At 45.1% G+C, this 18,417-nt stretch overlaps 1 protein-coding gene and 1 long non-coding RNA gene across 2 annotated transcripts in view; one reads left to right on the top strand and one right to left on the bottom strand.

Moving 5' to 3' along the window:
* Positions 1-2,920: 2,920 nt before the first annotated feature.
* LOC310868451 lies at positions 2,921-4,103 on the top strand. The gene is made up of 3 exons (XR_014570093.1): positions 2,921-3,306; positions 3,607-3,715; positions 3,815-4,103. It is a non-coding gene; the product is annotated as an uncharacterized lncRNA (long non-coding RNA).
* A 43-nt stretch (positions 4,104-4,146) lies between these two features.
* The window catches only part of LOC310868627 (protein FAM83G-like), a gene marked incomplete at both ends in the record, with an annotated part of 15,409 nt that continues 1,138 nt past the window's right edge, over positions 4,147-18,417 (bottom strand). Inside the window, 4 exons of the mRNA XM_083779085.1 lie at positions 4,147-4,157; positions 4,241-5,028; positions 5,951-6,075; positions 11,242-11,409. Coding sequence (XP_083635211.1) covers positions 4,147-4,157; positions 4,241-5,028; positions 5,951-6,075; positions 11,242-11,409 — 1,092 coding nt within the window. The remainder of the gene's footprint in view (positions 4,158-4,240; positions 5,029-5,950; positions 6,076-11,241; positions 11,410-18,417) is intronic.

Genomic DNA, 18,417 nt, shown 5'->3' with positions numbered 1-18,417 from the left:
AGGTTTTATCATCTTATATCTGAGTTGATAAGGCTATAGGTTTTAGTGCTACCATCTTATATCTGAGTTGATAAGGCTATAGGTTTTAGTGCTACCATCTTATATCTGAGTTGATAAGGCTATAGGTTTTATCATCTTATATCTGAGTTGATAAGGCTATAGGTTTTATCATCTTATATCTGAGTTGATAAGGCTATAGGTTTTATCATCTTATATCTGAGTTGATAAGGTTTTAGTGCTACCGTCTTATATCTGAGTTGATAAGGCTATAGGTTTTAGTGCTACCATCTTATATCTGAGTTGATAAGGCTATAGGTTTATATCTGAGTTGATAAGGCTATAGGTTTTAGTGCTACCATCTTATATCTGAGTTGATAAGGCTATAGGTTTTATCATCTTATATCTGAGTTGATAAGGCTATAGGTTTTAGTGCTACCATCTTATATCTGAGTTGATAAGGCTATAGGTTTTAGTGCTACCATCTTATATCTGAGTTGATAAGGCTATAGGTTTTATCATCTTATATCTGAGTTGATAAGGCTATAGGTTTTATCATCTTATATCTGAGTTGATAAGGCTATAGGTTTTATCATATTATATCTGAGTTGATAAGGCTATAGGTTTTAGTGCTACCGTCTTATATCTGAGTTGATAAGGCTATAGGTTTTAGTGCTACCGTCTTATATCTGAGTTGATAAGGCTATAGGTTTTAGTGCTACCGTCTTATATCTGAGTTGATAAGGCTATAGGTTTATATCTGAGTTGATAAGGTTATAGGCTATAGGTTTTAGCTCCACAATGACGGAGGCAGACTATAGTGTGGCACCAAACTGAGATCCTTCTCTGAGATAGTACATGTTATAGTACATGTTATACAACATGTTATACAACATATAGTACATGTTATACAACACCAGAGTTGTCAAAAACTGGGTGGGGGGCCCAGATATGTGGGAATATTTAAATACAAGCTAAATTCAGTTGCATTAAGATACAACCAATTGAAATAATGCTTTTGTATGACGTCCATATAGTTTTAATACCTTCTTTCCTGCTGTTTCTCTCGCCGACGGAGGCCTGTCTCTCTTGTCCACGCCCCCGGGTCCTAGCGCTGCAGGCGTTTGAGCTGCTCTCTCAGCGTCTGCAGACACCAGCCTGTCCCTGTCGGAGGACAGATCTGTCTGTCCCATGTCCTCCTCTGTGGGAGACTCCTCCTCCTCACGTTTAGATCCATCATGAGAGGACAAATCTACTGACCGTACACTATGAGCGGGTGACCCTACTGACCGTACACTATGAGCGGGTGACCCTACTGACCGTACACTATGAGCGGGTGACCCTACTGACCGTACACTATGAGCGGGTGACCCTACTGACCGTACACTATGAGCGGGCGACTCCCTTCGTCTCTTTGTCCCAGTAAACGACCCCTGTGCCGCGTTCTTCTCTCCTGCACAAAGCCCTACCAGTCCCATGGCCGGCGTCAGCATTTCACACACTGGCCCTTCTCTTTCTATTTGCTCTTCCTCTATTCTCCAACGCAAGCTAGGGGACATGGCGCGCTCCTCCGCCGGTTCCCGGGCCACGAGCGAGGGCTTTGCCAGAACCACCCCCCTGGCAGGAGGAGTTCTGGGCATGGGGCTGGAGGCGGTTATGGGGGTGGGGGTGGTGTAGGGCACAGCTAGGGGGGTTATGGGGGTGGGGGTGGTGTAGGGCACAGCTAGGGGTGTGCTGGAGACTTGACTGTCCGCTGGGGGGGGCGTATAACTCAGAGATAAGACTATAGACGCAGCCAGGGAGGGCAGCGCCCTCGTAGGTACCTCGTTAAGGTTAATGCTGTCTTTAATAGAAGGTGAAGCAGTGGAAGAACCTCTCCTAATCATCTGTGCGGAACTATCTATACCAGAAGACGTACTACTGATGTACGTACTGATTGTAGTAGCTCTAGTAGTAGTAGTAAAAGGCGCAGTATTAATGGCAGTAGTATTAACAGGAGTAGTAGCAGCGGTAGTAGTAGTATCGGCCACATGATCCTCTGCTGCACAGATTCCTCGGTTGATCAAGAGCTCAAAGGTCACAGGGTCACGGGATGGAAACTCGCCGGAGTCGCTAAACGAGTCGTAGTATTCCTCCGAGGTGGTGGAGGAGAGGGCGGAGTCGTCTCCTCTCGGGGGGGAAACGCACCCGTCGGGCGTCGTGGGCGTGCGGACGCGGAAGTCCGGCGTTTGCGTCGTGCGCGAGTCGTCTGGGGTCGTAGGCGTGGTGCGTGACGGCGGCCCGTCGGACGTGGGCGAGGCGTGCAGCTCTGCTGTGCGAGCGGACGAGTCGGGGGGGGTCTGTAAGCACAGTGAGGCTCCCTTTACGCCTTGGGCGTGCTCACGCGGCCGAGTGCTCGTGTGCACGGTGCTGTCAGGCACGTCCACGGCAGTCGGTTGCGCAACACCGGCAACGTTTTGCTTCATTACTTGTGAATGAGCACCGACGTCTGATGGATGATTTCTTTGTTGCACGTGGTGGTTGGCCGAAAAGGAATGGTGCGTGGTGCCAGCTTTATGGTTTACAAAGTTCACCACGTCAGACATCAGGCCTTTGTTCTGCGGCTGCAGTCCGTTCTCAAAGCTTCCTCCTTTGCTGTTGGTTCTCAGAACCTCCTTTGGTTGTGTGTCTTCATTCGGAGCTTCAGAGCGTTTGGTCGACGGCCTTCCGGTGACCTCGGCACGTGTCTGCGAGGACGACTTTGCCGTAGCGCTGCGGGTGTCGGTTAATATCGCAGTCTCACATTCTGTTCGTCTTATTCCTTTCACGGTCACGTTCTCTTTTTGTAATTTATCGCTACTCGAAATGTGCGCTTGGGCCTGTATTCTGGTCTCTCTAGGGGTCACTTCTTCGGCCTGTATACTGGTCTCTTGTGTTCCTTCTTGGCTGTCTTGGCGGTGACTCTGCGCTCCAGTTACGGCGTTGCAGATCTCATTACTCACAGCCCCCGTTTGTTGTGCCATATTATAGCACTCTTCTTTGGATTTTCGGGACACGTTCCCAGTTTCTGTTTGTGCCCCAGTTTTTATTCTGCTTTTACTTTGCAGCTCTGGCACGTCAGAACGCCGTACGGCGTCAGCACCTGGTCGGGTCTGAGTGGCGGGCTGCACCGGTGGGCCGGCACCGGGCCCCAGTGGGCCGGCACCGGCTCTTTTCACCACACTGATCTCGGAAACATCCACGCCGGCTCTGCCCGCGCCGTCTTTAATGACCAGCTGGACGGTTCGAGGCTTAGGGACAGGGAGGGCGACGTGGAGAGGCGAGGAGGAGGTGGAGAGAGGCTTAGGGACAGGGAGGGCCCCGTGGAGAGGCGAGGAGGAGGTGGAGAGAGGCTTAGGGACAGGGAGGGCCCCGTGGAGAGGCGAGGAGGAGGTGGAGAGAGGCTTAGGGACAGGGAGGGCCCCGTGGAGAGGCGAGGAGGAGGTGGAGAGAGGCTTAGGGACAGGGAGGGCCCCGTGGAGAGGCGAGGAGGAGGTGGAGAGAGGCTTAGGGACAGGGAGGGCCCCGTGGAGAGGTGAGGAGGAGGTGGAGAGAGGCTTAGGGACAGGGAGGGCCCCGTGGAGAGGCGAGGAGGAGGTGGAGAGAGAGGACATGGGAGTCGAGGCCGGAGTGGTCACGACGGAGGAGATGAAGGAAGTTGACACAGAGGCAGAGATGACGGAGGAGGTGGAGACAGGAGGTGTCTGGACCGACATCATGGAGGTGGAGACAGGAGGTGTCTGGACCGACATCATGGAGGTGGAGACAGGAGGTGTCTGGACCGACATCATGACGAGAGGACTCGTGATCGAGGAGGGGTGCGGCGGACATAGAGGCTGTACGCTCATACGTCCCGCTACGGCCTCTGCATGCTTGTACGTCTTTGACACAACCTCTGTTTGCAGCATGGGCCTAGCATTGACCCGTGAGGAACAGGGGTCAGAGGTTTGTGCGGGGTTGTGCTCAGGGGTGTGTGTGCTCAAGACAGGTTTGGTGTGCACGGCGAACACAGGGAGGGGCTCCACCTTAGCGCTGCTCGTGGTGCTGACAGAGTGTGTCAGCTCTGTGAGCATTTTGCATCCAGAATGGAGACTGGACGCGTTGTTGACGACCAGAGGTGCATCGACCTTCTTAGTGTCCGTCTCGGTGTGCGTGGGTGCGTCGGTATGTGTCTGCACATCCTGTTCAGTCGGCAGTGCTTTAGGGTGGAGTTCTGAAGGCCCGCTGTGAAGTCGCTGGGTCTGTTCTTGGTCTGCGTCCGTGTGGAGTGGGTGGGTCTGTTCTTGGTCTGCGTCCGTGTGGAGTGGGTGGGTCTGTTCTTGGTCTGCGTCCGTGTGGAGTGGGTGGGTCTGTTCTTGGTCTGCGTCCGTGTCCTCCACGTCCTTGTATTTAGAGAATTGTCTGGGCTGGGCGAGCTCCTCCCGCGGGCTCCGCTCCGGCGCGCTGAACGGACTGCTGAACCGGATGGCCTGGCTGGTCCCGAACATCTCCGAGCGCTGCAGGTGCACCTGGACGGGCCGGCTGGAGTCGATGATGTTAATGAAGCCGATCACGTCGCTGGGAGGGTCCGGTTCCGGCCAGGTGGGCAAATAAGGGATCAGGTACGCCTTCTCCAGGTGGACCAGGCCGGGGTGGAGCGGAGGAGGTTCCATGGCGGCTTTCAGAGAAGCTTTCCTGGCGTTCTTCCTGGAGTCCAGGAGCGCCGCGGAGTTGGAGTCTTTGGGACTGTCGGAGGAGGCGGGACTGGAGCTGCTGTTGCGACCCGCGGCCACCAGGGCGTATTTGGGATTGTAGAGTTTCCTGGCGAGGTCGGCGGAGGGTCTCCTCTCAGCCGCCGCCGCCGTGATGAGGAGGGGCTCCGGTTCCGGGGCGACCTCCGAGGCCACCGGCCGGAGGTCCACGGCGCTGGAGGTGGAATAGAGCTCCCGGAACAGCCTGTCGAAGGTGTCCACCGCCTGGCCCGTGATCACGCTGAGCAGGTGTTTCTCCAGCCTCGACGACATCCAGGTGAAGCTATAGAACACACACACGCACACACACCACACACACCACACGCACACACACACACACACACCACAAGCACAACCACCACACACACACACACACACACACACACACACACACACCACATGCACAACCACAAATCACAGGATGAGACTATCTGGTACTGTACTGTGGAAGTAAATGTCTCTAAACCTAATAAGCTATGCAAGAAAGTGTAAGTGTAAACTGTCAGTGTCTCAGTCAGTGAGGTAAATGTTAGAACACACAGCATAAAAATAATTTATAATGTACAGTACTGCATAGAATCAATACAGACACAACTAGCTTGATGATAATTATTTACTACATTTTCTATTTCGACATTTGTCTGCCTGCCTGCCTGCCTGCCTGTCTGTCTCTCTCTCTCTCTCTCTCTCTCTCTCTCTCTGTCTCCCCCTCGATTCAATTCAATTCAAAAGTGCTTTATTGGCATGGGAAAACATACATTTACATTGCCAGTTTGCCACGGCAAGTGTAAAATAAAACAAACATAAAATGTATGTACTGTCAAGGTTATGGCCCTACTATAGAATATTCAAATGCATAAACAGATAGAGCAGTGTAACTGCTCAATGTTGCAGTCAATTAAATTACTAAATAAACTCTCTCTCTCTCTCTCTCTTTGTATCTCTGTTGATAACAATAATGTCAACTGGTCGGTTGTTCTTTGAAAATGACATTTGATATCACAGCAGGCAAGTGGGACAAGCAGGCCTGAGCTGAAAGGAACCAAACAGAACAAAACCAAGATAATTCATTGTTTCTGATCTATCTCTCACTCACTATCACTTTCAATATATTCCCCACCGTTCCATCTCTAGTAGGTTAGGTATCTCTCTCTCTCTCTCTCTCTCTCTCTCTCTCTCTCTCTCTCACAGAAACACATACTGACTTGTATGAGCCGGACAGTGCCTTGTCTCCGTCTACGAACATGAACCTGTGTCCGAGGCGCCCGCTGACCTTGGTGCTGCACTGCGTGATCAAGTCTACTCCCCCTGTAGAGCGCACACGCAGGTTCTACACACACGCACGCAGGCACACACACACACACACACGCACGCACGCACGCACGCACGCACGCACGCACGCACGCACGCACGCACGCACGCACGCACGCACGCACACACACACACACACACCTTATTAGCATTCTTTCAGTGGCGACAACGCTGTTGTTCACTATGTCACAGTGTATTATTATCATAAACATACAGCATATCTGTGCACATACATTGATAACATCAGTACAGGATGAACCAGTTACATAACTGAGCCTTAGGTACTGTTGCTAACATCACATTAACAATTCACTGACAGTGAGTCAATACAGCAATAAATAGGGAAAATAGAGAGTGGTTATAAGTCATGAAGCCTACGGTAAGACAGCGAACAACACTTCATTCACCGCCACTGTGTATTCTCGCCATGGTTTGACCGGCGTATAGCTATGTCTGTATCTCTTTCTTCATCTCTATCTGTCTATCTGTCTGTCTGTCTGTCTCTGTCGCTTTTTGGTGTTTTCAGTTTTGTTTCATCTTTTATTTGTTCTACATTTTGAGAAGAAATGTACTAGCGTCATGTCCAATTGGTTTTTTGAAGGGACAGACAGTAGGCTGACAGGAAACGGGAGAGAGATGGGGGAAGACATGCAGTAAAGGCCGTGTCGGGCTCGGGAGTCGAACCCGCGGCACACTGCAACTGGATTACCAGTCGGGTGCCCAGACGGTTACGCCACCGCCTGGGCCTATGCCCTCTATTCTTTAACCATTCTTTAACTCATGTTCTGTTTCTTCACTCCGTCCTCTCCTCTCCTCTCCTCTCCTCTCCTCTCCTCTCCTCTCCTCTCCTCTCCTCTCCTCTCCTCTCCTCTCCTCTCCTCTCCTCTCCTCTCCTCTCCTCTCCTCTCCTCTCCTCTCCTCTCCTCTCCTCTCCTCTCCCCTCCCCTCCCCTCCCCTCCCCTCCCCTTCCATCCCCTCTCCTCTCCTCTCCTCTCCTCTTTACACGCTGTCACTCCTTCCTCCTTCCACGGCATCCATCATCGTCCCAAAGCCGTTGTCATTGTTTATTCCCTTCGTCTTGTCATCAGTGACCCATCAGTGACCCAGGCGATGAATGACTAATTATGTGACACTTTGATGAGTGGTACTCATATCCAATGTGACTTTTTAAAACAATATAACTACAAGCTCACTGACTACATGTTGCATCCACAGATGCGTGCGCACATGTGCACGTCACGTGTGTGTGTGTGTGTGTGTGTGTGTGTGTGTGTGTGTGTGTGTGTGTGTGTGTGTGCGCTATGTAGGGGGTGCATTTTTGTGATGTGATCCAGATGGTAGTTGATAGTCTGTCAGAATGTTAGTGTCCTGTTTTCCTATCTCACCACTGAGGCACAAGCCAGCAGCGGCATACCACGTGTGTGTGTGTGTGTGTGTGTGTGTGTGTGTGTGTGTGTGTGTGTGTGTGTGTGTGTGTGTGTGTGTGTGTAGAGAGAGAGAGAGAGATTGAGAGAGAGAGATTTTTATCTAGATTGCTGGAATGTCTCAAATCTATATGTTTTGTGTGACCTTTTCCACATGTCTGTGCTTGTTGTGCATACTCACGTGTGTGTGTGTGTGTGTGTGTGTGTGTGTGTGTGTGTGTGTGTGTGTGTGTGTGTGTGTGTGTAGGAGCAGTCTATTGTCCGGCCTAGATCATTAGCCTCATCTGCATATTAACCTTCCATTTTACTGATCTCTGCCAAATGCAGCTTGGCAATGGAAGTTAAAACATCGTCTTTGCTGCTAATGGCCCAAAACGGCTCCAAACTGTCACAAAACAAACCGCCAAATATTTCCCTGAGTCATTGTACATTCCATCAGATATGAATCGAACAATGGTGATCCCTCCACCTTGCATCTAACACTGAGGGTCAGAGTGTGTGTGTGTGTGTGTGTGTGTGTGTGTGTGTGTGTGTGTGTGTGTGTTGTGTGTGTCTGTGTGTGTGTGCGTGCGTGTGTGTGCGTGTGCTGTGCGCGCGTACGTACAGTACGTGTGCATGCATGTGTGCGTGCGTAAGAGACAGACAGACACAGAGTATGATGCTACAAGAAACCTCAATGTATGAGTAATAAAGACAGCGCTAATACATCCATGCATATTCCCACATTTAAAGAAGAGAAGATAAACACAAACAATCCACAGACGCTTCCAAAGCCCACACACTAGTATAAAGTGAGCTAACCTTTCTCCTGTCCATTCGATATAGGGAATTATCTTTTAGTATTGCTATTATGCCCTCCGTCCGGTTCCCAGACTGCCGCTCTACCTCCTGAGCCACTGCTCTGGTGTAGTGTTGCTTCCCTTATCCCTTAAAAGTCCCTAGACTCTTCGGGTCGTCGTAACAATGGGTCATGAGTCCCTAGACTCTTTGGGCTGTCGTAACAATGGGTCATGAGCCTGTATCAGATTTACTGATTTGCCTTTAGTCCACTGGCTCCTGCTGAACTCAAAACCCTGCACTGTAAAACCCTGAGTAAAAACAAACAGAGTCATATTGCAATTTACAATTTACAATTTAGGCATTTAGCAGACGCTCTTAATCCAGAGCGACTTACATTTGAGCAAAAACAAAAGCATGGGAATACATCACATAAAAGTATTTATCATGAAACATGCGTAAGCTAAGAAAGTAACAGTGGAATATCTATATAGTGAAACTATACATACACTTATACATATAAACTATACATCTTTACTACTATGCTATACATGTGTACTATGGTGTGCTATGACTACATACAATACAATTCCAGTGCTGTCTACATAACATGCTATAAGTCTGTATCAAATGCTATATAATCCAACAGAAATGCTATCTAAGGAATATTGGGTCTCAAAGTGTCCTTGTGTGGGTTCCCGTACCGCTGTGTGACTTCCATTTGTACACTCTCAAGAGTTATGGGGGTTCTTCATTGAAATTAAAAAGTTTGAGAACCACTGTACACTACATGGAACAGAGCTTTAATTAGTATGATCGCACGGTAACACCTTTTGAAGAACCACTGTACACTACATGGAACAGAGCCTTAATTAGTGTCATCGCACGGTAACACCTTTTGAAGGAAGTCGGAAGAGGCCCGGCAGTAGGAAGAGTTATTTGCAAAATGTCGCCTGCGCATTAGAGCCTATTTAATTGTGGGCTCGCCTCAGCGAGCACACTATTGATACTGCCAGTTTATATTTATTCTTCTTTATTCCGCCGTTGTTTTGGCACCAAACTACTTCTGCATACTTTATACTAGAAATTTAGTTCAAACTTCAAACTGTTCAGCTCTTTGCAGTTATTTATGCTTGTATTTTTATTTTTACAAAGTTTTATACTTTTTATACTTTTTAACTTTTTAACTTCTTTTTTACATTCTTTATAATGAGAGTCGATGGAAGAAAGGTCCCATTTTTCACAGTTAACTTTTTTGAGCTCTTATTACTCCGTCATACTTTCACTTTGAAACTTAATTCAAACTTTATAATGTTCATCTATCTTTGAACTTTCATTGGTGAAAAGGTTGTTTTGAAAAAGTTTATACTTTTTAAAATATTTAACTTTATTTATAGTTTTTTCCTCCCATTGACAATGTATGGGATTTATCTCTAAATCAACCTCACTTTTGCAGCCTCATTACTCTGGCATACTTTGACGTAGAAAAAAAAGTGATTTAAACTTTAGAAAGCTCACACGACTCTGGACCTTTTCGTGGTTCAAACCATATTCGAATACGTTAAACGGTTTTTCCGAAATCGCAGTTCAATCGCAGACCGTTTCGCCTAATTAGTGCCAACTTAGAGTGCGAGTGTGGAAACTGAAATTATTTACTTGAAAATTTACCAAACAAATTGTCGTCCCGGCCAAAATATTCATTTTACACGCATGTTCTTTGGTCATTTTGTAGCCACACATGTCCTCTTTCACACAATGTGAACACCAAAGCACAGAGACATACAGAATGTGAACTACGGCCTTTTAAGTGACACAAATACAGTCAAGCTGCTCATTGACCTCCACCTTACGAGGAAATTATCGCGATGACAATTCTTAACTCGCTCTTATAACCACATTTTCGATCGTACCAACACCACAATCGCACATGGTGTACCTCAATATCTCAGGCCACTCACAGCGAAAAAAATATTTGCATTCGACTTTTACTTTTTGCGATAGAGCAATTTGTTCGGGCATAGTTTCCCCCATTCAGGACCATTGAAATCTCCCAGTCATAGTGCTGGCAAGTAGTAGAACTCTTTTTACTTCCACAGCTGAGACATATAAGGGCTTAATTACAGGGCTTGACATTAAAGTTACAAGATCTCAATGAGTTGCTCTGCGATACCTTGTGAGCTTGTAGGTCTGCTATTTGTGCAATTGGCTGGCCTTTACACAGCTCTCGCAAGAGCCAGCACGCACGCACACACGCACACACACACCCTGTCTTCCTATTGGCTGGCCTTTACACAGCTCTCGCAAGCGCACGCACGCACGTTTATAAAAAATAAACTTTAATAAAATTAAAATTTAAAATTAAACAAAAAAGGATTGAAAAAATATATAAAAATTAAAAAAATTGAAAAAAATGAAAATAAAAAAAAAAAATGAAAAAAAATGAAAAAAATAAAGAAAATTGAAAAACAATTAAAACAAAAAAAAACACTTAATTTTTTTTTAAACATTACTTTAATCTAAAAAAAAAACTTCAAAAAGAAAACTTCAAAATTTAAATCTTTAACATTTTTTAAACTTAAAAAAAACTTTGAATTAAGAACTTAATATTATTATTTTTTTACATTTAAAGAAAAATCTTACAGTAGAGATATGGAGGTGCGCTGCAGAGCGTACAGTAGAGATATGGAGGTGCGCTGCAGAGCGTATACAGTATAGATATGGAGGTGCACTGCAGAGCGTACAGTAGAGATATGGAGGTGTGCTGCAGAGCGTACAGTAGAGATATGGAGGTGCGCTGCAGAGCGTACAGTAGAGATATGGAGGTGCGCTGAAGAGCGTACAGTAGAGATATGGAGGTGCGCTGCAGAGCGTACAGTAGAGATATGGAGGTGCGCTGCAGAGCGTACAGTAGAGATATGGAGGTGCGCTGCAGAGCGTACAGTAGAGTACAGTAGAGAGTACAGTAGAGATATGCAGCCAGTCACCTTCAAGTGTCCGACGTGCATGTCGGCCCTCTGACACATGGACAGGAAGTGAGGTAGCGCGGTGCGCTCCAACAGGATGTACACCGACACCCTCCTCTTGAAACCGGCGTCCAGCATGTCCCTGAAGATGTCGACGTCCGTGAACATGTCCATCACTACTGCTATGACCTGGACACGCAAACACACACACACACACACACACACACACACACACACACACACACACACACACAAAATGAATGATATACGATGAATGACATGCATACATGCACAAGTACATGCTCAACAGGCGTGAACACAGACAAAAGAGTAGCTAAACGTGCACATGAATGTACTTTAACCCTGTAAGACGTTGCTTTTCGGTAACATTTTTATTTTACTTAATTACTTAGTTATTATTTTTTTTTTCTGTTATTTTTTTCACCTAAACGTCATCATTGATGCTCATTGCCATTGGTCATGATATTTGCATATAAATAAATACCCCCCACAGAGGCTGAAATTCACACAAATTAAAAATGTCTGGACTCTGTGTAATTTTTAACCTATGACATTTGACCTTTAACCCTAATAAAAGTAAGTAAAATAATTGTAATATATGTTTTTTTTGTTATCATTAGAATGTCAAGAACATGTTTTATTCATTATTCTGAAAGATATTCCCCAAATGTAAATTATGAAATTATTTTATTATTATACTTTTTTAACATAAGTCCTAGTAGTACAAAGTAGTAGTAAGGTTGAAATCTCTTTTAGTAGTAGAAATATATCTTGGCCTTACAGGGTTAAAACAGTGGTTCCCAAACCTTTTAGCCGCTGACCCAAAAGAGAAACGACAGAACCCAAACTAGTGAGAATAGTATATATCTACATTCTACAAACGCATCGCTTCACGTAGCATTATGAGCTTATGGGCTATTTTCAAGTATTTTACTTATTAAACATTTGTTTTTATAATTTATTAAATTTCTTTGCTTTTTCTTTTATTTATTCATGAAATTACTGTCTGGAAAAAAATGTTTTCCTTTTTTGGGTGAATGTTTTTTCAAAATGTTTTGAAAGAAATAATAATTATAAACAAAATGTAGGAAACAAAAAATAAAAGGGAACCATAACGGTACGCTTCTCTGCCCTTGGGACTTTGTCTGTGTTTTGGGACTTGTATTTGTGTTCGGTAACTTATTTTGTAGTAGTGTTCTGTGATTTCCTGTCTGCCTTGTCTTCTGTCACCTGCCTTGTCTCACCTCCCTGTATTAGTGTAACCCTAGCCAGTGTTTGCAGTTCCTTGTCAGTTCGTCGTCGTGAATGATGTGGTCTGTTCCTTGTGTTTCCCTAGTTTACTCATAGTTATTCCTATAGTCCTAGTTATATCAAGTTATTTCACAGTGTGCGTTTTTGGGAACTAAACCCACTTGCATCTTCACTGCTCTGCCTGTGCCTGGTTCATTCTGCACTAGCCCTCCAAGCAGAACCCAATGGTACTGAAGTTTCTGACATTTTTTAGACCCAGACCATGGGGTCCTGTTCCAGCAGTATCCTGCCACCTGGTACGCGGACATACATAAAACATAAACAACGTGGATAACGCCTGTCTGCGCTCTTTGACGACTTTTTTTCGTGTGAGGGCTTCTGAATCTGTGAAGTATAAGTACCCATACATGCCGCTGCGAATTCTTTGTTTGACCGATTTGGTCGCTTTGATTCTTCGCTTCCTTCCTTGTTTATTGACACCTCATTGTACCGCCTATCTGGCTAGCTAGTGGCGCTATAGCTATGACAGAGCAGATCAGAGGCAGGGACGTAGCCGCACAAGCCAACCGCACACCGGGAGGCGGTACAATAAATGGTAGACAAACAAGAAGAAATAAAGTGACCAAATCGGTCAAACAAAATCATTCAAAAAATACTTAACGGCTTCCGTGCCACAGGAGATATTCGCAGCGGTTTGTATAGGTACTTATAGTTCACGATTTCAGAAGCCCTCAAAGGAAAACAGGCCGTCAAACGGCGCAGATACGATGTTAGTGAGCATATTTATGTCCGCGTTCCAAAATTCCCATACAAAAATATAAATATGAACAGGGACCCTACACAAAGCGACATCAAAATTTCAGAAAAGCTTTATGGAGGGTTCCGAGAGGGGCTAAATCTGCACCTGAGTGAGTCCTACACCTCCAGAACCACACCGTGGTTCATTCTGCACCTGAGTGAGTCCTACACCTCCAGAACCACACCGTGGTTCATTCTGCACCTGAGTGAGTCCTACACCTCCAGAACCACATCGTGGTTCATTCTGCACCTGAGTGAGTCCTACACCTCCAGAACCACACCGTGGCACTGAGTGAGTCCTACACCTCCAGAACCACATCGTGGCACTGAGTGAGTCCTACACCTCCAGAACCACATCGTGGCACTGAGTGAGTCCTACACCTCCAGAACCACATCGTGGCACTGAGTGAGTCCTACACCTCCAGAACCACACTGTGGCACTGAGTGAGTCCTACACCTCCAGAACCACATCGTGGCACTGAGTGAGTCCTACACCTCCAGAACCACATCGTGGCACTGAGTGAGTCCTACACCTCCAGAACCACATCGTGGCACTGAGTGAGTCCTACACCTCCAGAACCACATCGTGGCACTGAGTGAGTCCTACACCTCCAGAACCACACTGTGGCACTGAGTGAGTCCTACACCTCCAGAACCACATCGTGGCACTGAGTGAGTCCTACACCTCCAGAACCACATCGTGGCACTGAGTGAGTCCTACACCTCCAGAACCACATCGTGGCACTGAGTGAGTCCTACACCTCCAGAACCACATCGTGGCACTGAGTGAGTCCTACACCTCCAGAACCACATCGTGGCACTGAGTGAGTCCTACACCTCCAGAACCACATCGTGGCACTGAGTGAGTCCTACACCTCCAGAACCACATCGTGGCACTGAGTGAGTCCTACACCTCCAGAACCACATCGTGGCACTGAGTGAGTCCTACACCTCCAGAACCACATCGTGGCACTGAGTGAGTCCTACACCTCCAGAACCACATCGTGGCACTGCAATCCACAAATGGGTCCCGTTTGTGAACCAGTGCTCTAAGGAGGCATGCATATTGATTGAAAACTTTATTTCAGACACAATGGGTCCATATATAAACAACAGGGAAAAACAAGACAGTAAAAACAAAACAAAACAACACAGAGATAGCTTATGTGTCAGGCTATTTTCATTATAGGCCTACTATACATTCACAGACAAAAACTAACTTTGCCCCTTTTGAGACATTAAAGCTTAGATTAGATTAGACTGTATTGTCCCAGTGTTTATTGTCACAGCCAGTTCAACAGAAACACATAAGGAACGGTAGCATGTATACAACACAACATAATACTGTAAAGACAATACAATGTGTTTAATGTGTTTGTTTAATGCTGAAATGACAGAGTGGGTGGGGGGAGAGAGAAACTCCTGCTAAACTAAAGTTTTTCCCATGTGAAAGTTCATCTCCGGACAGATGACATTCTTATGAAGTGATGTTTGGCGCGGTGATCAGTGTCATTTGCTCTTGTCAGTGCTACTACTATTACTATAGGCGTGAAAGGTCTCCGTCACTCATGTCTGACTGACAGTCTGTGTGTAGGAAGGCTTAGCTTCACCTTACGTTACCTCTCCACTCCTCAGATTAGCATACAAGCCGAGGCTATCGCACGTTGTTTCAACAACAAGGTACTACTGTATACCTTGGCTTTTAGCCCCGCTTGAGTTCCTTCGGTCCTTGTATATGTTTCGTCTCACTGTGATGCTGTTGCTTTTCTGTTGTTTTTCTGTAAATGTGTCTCAGTTGATTTCACTGTTTGTACTTTGTTTTCTCGCTGTTGTTATTCTGTGTGGTAGCTTTAGTGCATTTGTTTTTATTTTCTCCGGTACAGCACTTTGTAAGCTCTGAGTTTTGAAACGTGCTATATAAATAAAGTGGATTGGATTGGATTGGAAGGCAATTCAAAGTGAAAATGAACATAGAACATAAAATAAGAGCGGAAACAAAGATAATAACGTTGTAGTTCAGAAGAAATCATGAAGCCCCTGTGAAAAAAAGCTTCTTCTTTTATAGTGTTGTATAGCATACTGTAGTTTTATGATTGTTTGAGTTTGTTCCAGATGTGTGTGGTACAAAAAGAAAGTGAAAATGAACATAGAACATAAAATAAGAGCGGAAACAAAGATAATAACGTTGTAGTTCAGAAGAAATCATGAAGCCCCTGTGAAAAAAAGCTTCTTCTTTTATAGTGTTGTATAGCACACTGTAGTTTTATGATTGTTTGAGTTTGTTCCAGATGTGTGTGGTACAAAAAGAAAGTTATGAAGTTATGGGTTTGGGTTAAAAAAGTACACCTGGGTTCAGAAATAAGACCTGTTCCAGATGTTTTTTATAGGGAGATCATGGTTTGAAACCGTTAAAGTCTTTTAATCATTTTTCCTTGGCTCCCAAAACAAGTTGGAGTTCAGGCCATTTTCATGGAATACACACTATCACAAACACTAAATGTATTTAGCCTGGTCTGCTTAAACAAATATGACAAGTTGTCAGGAATAAATTATGACTAAGAAGAAGTTGTGAATCATGTTATTCTTGTCAAAACTTGTGAGATGAATGGCCCATGGGAGGATTCAGTCAGTCAGCACATACCACTGAAAACATTGCTTGTCATTAAGTTGGTGAAAGATGAATCTCTCTCTCGCACGCACATGCACACACACACACACACACACACACGCACACGCACACGCACACGCACACACACACACACACACACACACACACACACACACACACACACACACACACACACGTACGTCTGTTCCCATGCTAGTGGCATATCTACAACCCAGTGTGAAAAGCCTGTGTGAAATTCAGTTCGAGGCCTGATAGTAAACGTAATCAGTTTGCACTTTGTCTCGTGCTTCCCTCCTCACTTAGAACGTTTAGCGCTTTCATGGAACCAACTTTTAGGGTTCTGAACCAATTCATTTTCACTAGAACACTCTGAACTAACCTGGCCTCACCAGGCTTTCAGTAGATTAGTAGAACACTCTGAACTAACCTGGCCTCACCAGGCTTTCCACCTCCAAGGAAAGCCTGGTCTCTGTTCTGTGAACCGGTCTGGAACGGATGATATCGCTACGTCATGTTGTAGTATTGTTTTGTAGTCATCAGGATGATATTGTTACGTCATGTTGTAGTATTGTTTTGTAGTCATCAGGATGATATCGTTACGTCATGTTGTAGTATTGTTTTGTAGTCATCAGGATGATATTGTTACGTCATGTTGTAGTATTGTTTTGTAGTCATCAGGATGATATCGTTACGTCATGTTGTAGTATTGTTTTGTAGTCATCAGGATGATATCGTTACGTCATGTTGTAGTATTGTTTTGTAGTCATCAGGATGATATCGTTACGTCATGTTGTAGTATTGTTTTGTAGTCATCAGAATTATATCGTTACGTCATGTTGTAGTATTGTTTTGTAGTCATCAGGATGATATCGTTACGTCATGTTGTAGTATTGTTTTGTAGTCATCAGGATGATATCGTTATGTCATGTTGTAGTATTGTTTTGTAGTCATCAGGATGATATCGCTACGACATGTTGTAGTGTTGTTTTGTAGTCATCAGGATGATATCGTTACCTCATGTTGTAGTATTGTTTTGTAGTCATCAGGATGATATCGTTACGTTATGTTGTAGTATTGTTTTGTAGTCATCAGGATGATATCGTTACGTCATGTTGTAGTATTGTTTTGTAGTCATCAGGATGATATTGTTACGTCATGTTGTAGTATTGTTTTGTAGTCATCAGGATGATATCGTTACGTCATGTTGTAGTATTGTTTTGTAGTCATCAAGATGATATCGTTACGTCATGTTGTAGTATTGTTTTGTAGTCGACAGGATGATATCGTTACGTCATGTTGTAGTATTGTTTTGTAGTCAGGATCAGGCAGGAACAGTCAAACGGAACTTCCTTTTCCCTCAAACCGGAAGAATAACAATAAATGCTCTCGTAGCCTGTAGCTTTTATTGAGAAAGATCGGTTTGAGGGAAAAGGAAGTTCCGGAAGATTGAAGACTACAAAAACAATACTACAACATGACGTCGTATAGCGATATCATCCGCTCCCGACCGGTTCATGAACCCGAAATGGAATGGTGCCCCAGGCCTGCCCCAGTTCTGTTTCCATAACTATTGAAACATCCCAGCATATATATATTTATGGACGGTTTCTCCTGTTTGGATTACAATAACTTGGATTTCATTAGCTTCTTCCGCAGAAATGTCAATAGAGGTGCCAGGCGTTATTTTTACTTTGAGAGTGTACAACAACATGCAAAACAATGGAATGTATTTTGTCCTATAGTTTTCTTTGGAATTAAATGGTGTTCCCCTGATTAAAATGTCTGTGATGTTTGTTGAGCTAAGACAGTTGTCCCAAACTTGCCCCCACAGTAACAAGTTGAGTGTGTTAAAAAAGACCTTGACACATACGCGCTGCACAAAAAGCCCCAAACCAGATCTCACAGCATCCTGGACCTAACCTGAACCCTACATGGACAGGCAGATGATGAGCGCTGGCTTGCCTAATTACGCCCAATTTGAGTTCAGGCGATGACGAAGAGGTATAGGCTAAATTCACCTCTTAAACCCAGAGACAAAAGGAGGATCTTTATTCTTTAGCTCTTGGAGTCAACTGAGACAGACCATTGTGGTTAGACCACTGAAACTCACTATTAGGAACAGTGGTAGTTATTTTGTCAGTGTACCTGCATGGTATAGCTATAGTAGCTACATTACTTACAATGTACAGTATAGTAATGCAATACTGTAGATATTCACAGTTCTTAATAATATGTTCCCAGGCGGGGTGTCAAAGCAGAAGGCATCTCACACGCATGCGCGCACACACACACACGCACGCACGCACGCACGCACGCACACACACACACACACACACACACACACACACACACACACACACACACACACACACACACACACACACACACAATCTCTTCCAGATATTTTCAGAACAGTTTATCGTGCCAATGTGATCATCATATTGACACTAATCGCAGCCTGTCGAGCCTGATGATAAGCCCTTATGAGTAAACATGTG

Source organism: Protomyctophum parallelum (assembly GCF_964188405.1).
Source record: "Protomyctophum parallelum genome assembly, chromosome: 13".
NCBI classification, from domain to species: Eukaryota; Metazoa; Chordata; class Actinopteri; order Myctophiformes; family Myctophidae; genus Protomyctophum; species Protomyctophum parallelum.
The sequence above is the reverse complement of the archived record's forward strand: the minus strand, read 5'-3'. Positions and strand labels throughout refer to the sequence as shown.